Source organism: Oreochromis aureus, linkage group 10 (genome assembly GCF_013358895.1).
Source record: "Oreochromis aureus strain Israel breed Guangdong linkage group 10, ZZ_aureus, whole genome shotgun sequence".
Lineage (NCBI taxonomy): Eukaryota > Metazoa > Chordata > Actinopteri > Cichliformes > Cichlidae > Oreochromis > Oreochromis aureus.
Genome location: NC_052951.1, coordinates 33,495,818 through 33,502,049, shown reverse-complemented (window position 1 = coordinate 33,502,049; position 6,232 = coordinate 33,495,818). Strand labels below are relative to the sequence as shown.

The following is a 6,232-nucleotide window of genomic DNA, read 5'->3' as shown; positions in this document are numbered from 1 at the left end:
CCGAATACTTTTGCAAGCCACTGTATATGCAGTTGTTGGTGCCTGTCATACTGGCAATCACTGGCAACTATCTGGAGGATACCAAAGAAATCAGCACCTTGACATGCCACACCTGTGAGGTGAGATGGATTACTCAGCAAAGAGAGGTTTTCACTAACACAGATTTAGACAGATTTGTCAACAATATTTGATAGTAATGGGTATGTAGAAAATGTTATAGATCTTTAAATTCAGCTCATGAAAAATGGGAGCAAAACTGTTGCATTTATATTTTTGTTCAGTATACATGGTTTCTAAATCTATCCAAAAGGGGAAATGAAAAATAAAAACAAAGCTCTCACCTGAACTTTTTAAAGTAACATGCAGCTAACCGTATGTGTTATAGTCAAGGGAAAAAAGAGAGGCACATTAACCACAGGTCCTCACAAACTGAGTGTACAGGTCACCCGCTAACACGCACAATCTTGTTTCCTTCCTTTACAAAAACACAAACTACTCACCCATTTTTCATAAAAGAGGAAAACATCTCAGTTTAAACATCATATGTCTTTTATTGTGAATTTGGGTTTGTTTGATTCATAAAGCTTTGGTGCTTTTCTTCAAAATCAGAAAGAAAGAGGTCATCAAGGTCTTAATGTTTTTAAGACATTCCTGCTTTCAAATAAGGAAGCATTTATTTTGGCAAACACTTTTTAGAATGGAATTTTTCATACAAGAATGTTCGTATCTCTTTGGATTGCACACCATATATAACAGGGTTGAGGCTGCCAGGGACAATGACAAACAAAATAGCAGAGAGATTTCTGTAGTCAGTGTAATCGGGGAAGCGATGCAACATAATGACAATCATTCCACTAAACAGCATAATCAGATAAACAACCAGATGAGTGCTGCAGGTCTTTAAGGCTTTACTGTTCAATGACTTGTTCTTACTGATGAGACAAACAACTGTAATTTTACTATACGTGAGAACAACTGTTCCTATAGAGGAGGTGAGCAGGACCACAGTGAAGGTGAGCCCATAGATATTATTAATGATCACATTCTCACAGGAGAGCTTAAACAATGAGGCGTTGTCACAGAAAGGATTATTGATTATAGTCCTACATGTGCTCAGCCGTACGGTCAGACTGATCAGAATACCAACCAAAACAAAGGCCACTCCCCAGGCCAGAACTGTCAGCTTGATCACCATTTTGTTGCTCATTATGGCAGTATAGCGCAGAGGATTACAGATGGCCACATATCTGTCAAAGGCCATAACCATGAGCACAGTGTGGGAAGTTGTACCAAACAACTGTGTAGTAAAAGCCTGAACAACACACTCATAATAACTGATGAGACGCTCAGAGGGAGGCCTCAAAAGATCTGCAATCAAACGGGGGATAATTTGAGTGCTTCCAATTATGTCACTGACTGAGAGGTTACAAAACAGCAGATACATGGGCTGCTTAAGATTCTTATCAAGCACAATTAGAAGTGAAATACCAATATTCATAATGATAATAAAAATGTAGGAAGTTAAGAACAAGAAAAAAAGAGTGTACACAGAATCCTTTGAGACCTTTAAGCCTTCCATCTGTAGGGTCAGGCTGTTGTAGGTGTAGTTTTCCATTGACCTGAAAAAAAACAAATAGGCTGATTACAATATCTATAAAAGGCAATGCAGTAAAAACAGTCATGTATTATCAAGTAACTCTTAATTTGTGAAGTAAAAATACTTACAAAACTAGTTTAACATTTACATTTAATTTAGAGCATATAGAGAAATGGAAAAAAAGAAGAAAAAATTATGAAACTATGAAAATACTCTTAGTAATGTAATTAACACGGTGCTTCATGGTGCAGTAAGTGACTGTTATTCCCGAGCAGCAATGATGCTGTTTTTGCCTTTATAGATTACATTCTAATTATCAAGGGAAACCATGTGTGTTACATCATGTATGATTTAACATTAAGAAATCAGTTCCCTCTCTCCTGTCAACAGACAGTAAGCTTGTGTTCTGAAACTGCAATGCGAATGCATGGTGGTGCCGAACACATTTTGCTTTTACAAGAACAGTTACATGGAAACTCTATAGACTCCTTTTGTACTTGGGAATCTTTTATCTCTGTCATGAAACGACACAAGGAAACACAAGACACGAGGAAAGTCACACAGCTTGAGGGAAGATATTAAAATGGGTGTTAGTTTACATGGGATAAGTGAAGACTATTTTTCTTTTAAGAATTCCCACCAGGCTGCCAGAAAAGTGTTTATGTTGAGGCTTTTAACCTCCTAAGACCGGAACTCTTTCATGGCATGCATTTTTAATTTCTCTTGGCTATTTGTGCTTATTGGGACATGATGAATCTAAAAAGAAAGAAATACAGTGGCTTGCAAAAGTATTATTAAAGAACTTACCCACATTTTGTCACTTTGCAGCTACAAACATGAATCAGTTTTATTGGAATTCCAGGTGATAGACCAATACAAAGTGGTGTACACGTGAGAAGTGGAACGAAAATCATACATGATTCCAAACATTTTTTACAAATAAATAACTGCAAAGTGGGGTGTGCGTAATTATTCAGCCCCCTGAGTCAATACTTTGTAGAACCACCTTTTGCTGCAGTTACAGCTGCTAGTCTTTTAGGGTATGTCTCTACCAGCTTTGCACATCTACAGACTGAAATCCTTGCCCATTCTTCTTTGCAAAACAGCTCCAGCTCAGTCAGATTAGATGGACAGCGTTTGTGAACAGCAGTTTTCAGATCTTGCCACAGATTCTGGATTGGATTTAGATCTCTTCCAAGATTGCCCTGTATTTGGCTCCATCCATCTTCCCATCAACTCTGACCAGCTTCCCTGTCCCTGCTGAAGAGAAGCACCCCCAGAGCATGATGCTGCCACCACCATATTTGACAGTGGGGATGGTGTGTTCAGAGTGATGTGCAGTGTTAGTTTTCCACACATAGCGTTTTGCATTTTGGCCAAAAAGTTCCATTTTGGTCTCATCTGACCAGAGCACCTTCTTCCACATGTTTGCTGTGTCCCCCACATGGCTTGTGGCAAACTGCAAACGGGACTTCTTATGGTTTTCTGTTAACAATGGCTTTCTTCTTGCCACTCTTCCATAAAGGCCAACTTTGTGCAGTGCACGACTAATAGTTGTCCTATGGACAGATTCCCCCACCTGAGCTGTAGATCTCTGCAGCTCGTCCAGAGTCACCATGGGCCTATTGGCTGCATTTCTGATCAGCGCTCTCCTTGTTCGGCCTGTGAGTTTAGGTGGACGGCCTTGTCTTGGTAGGTTTACAGTTGTGCCATACTCCTTCCATTTCTGAATGATCGCTTGAACAGTAAAAAATCATTGGAATCATGTCTGATTTTCGTTCCACTTCTCACGTGTACACCACTTTGTGTTGGTCTTTCACCTGGAATTCCAATAAAATTGATTCATGTTTGTGGCTGTAATGTGACAAAATGTGGGAAAGTTCAAGCGGGCTGAATACTTTTGCAAGACACTGTATGTGACTTTTTTTTACCTGATTTTTGATTCTGAGAAAAATGAGATCCACATACGAGGACATTCCTTCTAAATTTTGATAGAACAGTGGCAGCATAATGTCCCTGTAAGTGGATATCAGGCCCTTGTAGAGCAAAATTTTCTCTTTTGGTCTAGACAACCCAAAATGCAATGTCCACATATGTGGACAGCAGGTCCTAGGTGGTTAAAGCAGTTATGATGCTTTTAATACAGGAACTGATGAAAGGCAGATTAGAGATTTTTACCTTTCCACAGAATTCTTATAAACTTTAGTGTTGACTTTATAGAGGAGAAGGGCTGTTAGGGTGCTAGGTCTTTTGACCCAACATTTCAAGTTTATTGTGTTTTGTGTCTCTTGGTATTATTGGTTTAAGTTCAAGTTTTAGGTTTTAGCCTTGAGTTTGGTTCTTCCGTGTTTGTTGTCAGGTTTTCTTGTATTTCCAATTTATCATTTATTGGCTGTGAGGTTCCTCTTGTGTCTTAGACTCACACAAGTGACACAGGATTGAGACAGTTATGTCATCTGTGTTTATGTGTCCCTTGTCCTCTGTGTTTCCCCTGTCATGTCTGTGTTTGGTCTCCATCTGTGTCTCTCGCTCCCCCTTGATGTCTTCTGATTAAAGTGTCTCTTTTTCACAGGAGCTACAGAAGTTATACGTATTGAGGAGGTAAAATTATTAACAACATACTCAACCTCTTTTGGAGTAGTGTTCAGGTAGCTGCTCTGCTCTGTGTTGGCACAAGGCATTGAAGAAGATAACAGCAGCTGAATTATATTTTTAAATTTAGTTACAGCACTTTCAGAAAGACATGTGCTTGTATATTATTATTATACCAATTATTGTACATTTAAATGTTATTAGGAAATGATCTAACAAAAGAGGGTTTTAGAAGATACTGTTGTTTAGTTTCTGTCATTGTCAGAACAAGATTCAGAGTGTGATTAAATTGGTGTTGTTGTTGTTTTGTTTTGTTTTTTTACATTTTCAGAAGAGTAATTGAGTAAATTTTGAGATTTTAATAATTTAGGCCATATTTCTACACAGGAGAGCTGCTCCATCCAAAGTGTGATGGATGCCATCCCCTCTCATAAGACCAGGTTTTACTCAGAGAGTTTCCCAATTATCTATAAAACACAGGTCATCTTTTGGACACCTCTCAGACAGCCAGCGATTTAAGGAGAACATGCAGCTAAACATGTCACTCCTGTTCTGATTGTGGAGGGAACCAGAGAAAACTACCAAAACAAAGTCAGACTCTGTAAAGTTACACGCGATTCAGTAATATAATTTTAGTGACCTCTGTTCGATGTAACTATGTGTCATTAGTGCCAACGTTAAACTATAATTTTTTGTAATTTACATTATACCTAGCTGGCACTTTCAGGTTTCCCTCAGTGCCACCTGCTCTGGGCACTGGAAGAAAAATCATTCTGGTTGGTCGTGTCTGTAGCTTCACATGTCTCTGAACTGAATCACTAATTACCACAGTTTGTTCCTTGGCGGGTGTGTTGTAGAATGGGGAATAATGATTCAAGACATGTGTAACAGTGTTTATGTGGTATTATTCCACTTGCCACAAATGTCAGTGTAATGGGGAAACAGCGCCCCCCCTCTCGGTGTGGCTGGTTAGGTGAGGCTGGCTGCAGTAATCGCTGCCAGTCTGCCGTAACCATACGAGAGGTGAGTTGTATTGTTCCGCACACGATATAGCTAAGTAGTACAGACACATAAAAGATGTTTGCATAGCTGATGGGTACCGAGTGTAATAAGTGCTCAGTGGACACATGTCCAACACCAGTTTTATGTACTTTTCATTTGTTTATTATTGTGTAAAACTGGATGTTCTGCCGTAGTGTGCTGTGTGGAGTGGTGTGTGGCGAGCCTGTGCACTGATAAAACACCGTTGTTTCCATTCAGGTACATCATTTGTTGTTGCTGTTATTTTATTGTACATTAGAAATTGTAATATTGCTGCAGTAATCGCTGCCAGTCTGCCGTAGCCATACGAGAGTGTGCTGTGCGGAGTGGTGTGTGGCGAGCCTGTGCACTGATAAAACACCGTTGTTTCCATTCAGGAAATAAAGTGGCAACGATCGATCAGAGACTCCTTGTCTTCTTAAAAACACAACACAACGCAGAGTCGAGGAGTCTGTTTGGGCCGAACTGTTGCAGTGGGATGAAGCAGAAACCGGTTACACATGGACCGGTTTGTTGTTAGTCCTGCCCCAGCAGATTGTCCCGAGTGGCAACCAATGGTGGCTAAGCTACCTTAATCCACACCAACTACAGGGGCCTACTCGCTTTTAAAAATCCGGTTGCCCTGTGGGAAAGAGCTGATAGGTACCAGCAGACCACGCTGGCTTCTTCGAGGGAAACTTTTGGATTGCCTTCTGAGATACTCTGGCAAAAGTCTCAGGAGGGGAAAGTGGTGCTCTGCCAAACTGTCTACAGTGTCCCTGAAGAGCTGCTGACTTCAACTGATGATAGTGTTAGCTGGTGGAAGCAATACTTTGAGGACATCCTTGATCTCACTGACATGTCTTATTAGAGGAATCATAGTCTGACGACAAGTGGGACAACTCACCCATCACTGGGGATGGGGTTATTGAGGCAGGCAGTTAAACAACTCTTTGGTGGCAGAACCCCTGGGGTTGAATGGGAGTTTGCCCAACCATTCTACATGTGTTTTATGGAGTTGGA

The 6,232-nt window shown here is 40.3% G+C and overlaps 1 protein-coding gene across 1 annotated transcript; it reads right to left on the bottom strand.

Annotated features, from left to right (window-relative positions):
- Positions 1-673: 673 nt before the first annotated feature.
- On the bottom strand, positions 674-1,618 carry LOC116309243 (putative gustatory receptor clone PTE03). The gene has a single exon (XM_039618184.1). It carries the CDS (start codon positions 1,613-1,615, stop codon positions 674-676), a length of 942 nt encoding a protein of 313 aa, XP_039474118.1. The 5' UTR covers positions 1,616-1,618.
- Between the last annotated feature and the right edge of the window lie 4,614 nt (positions 1,619-6,232).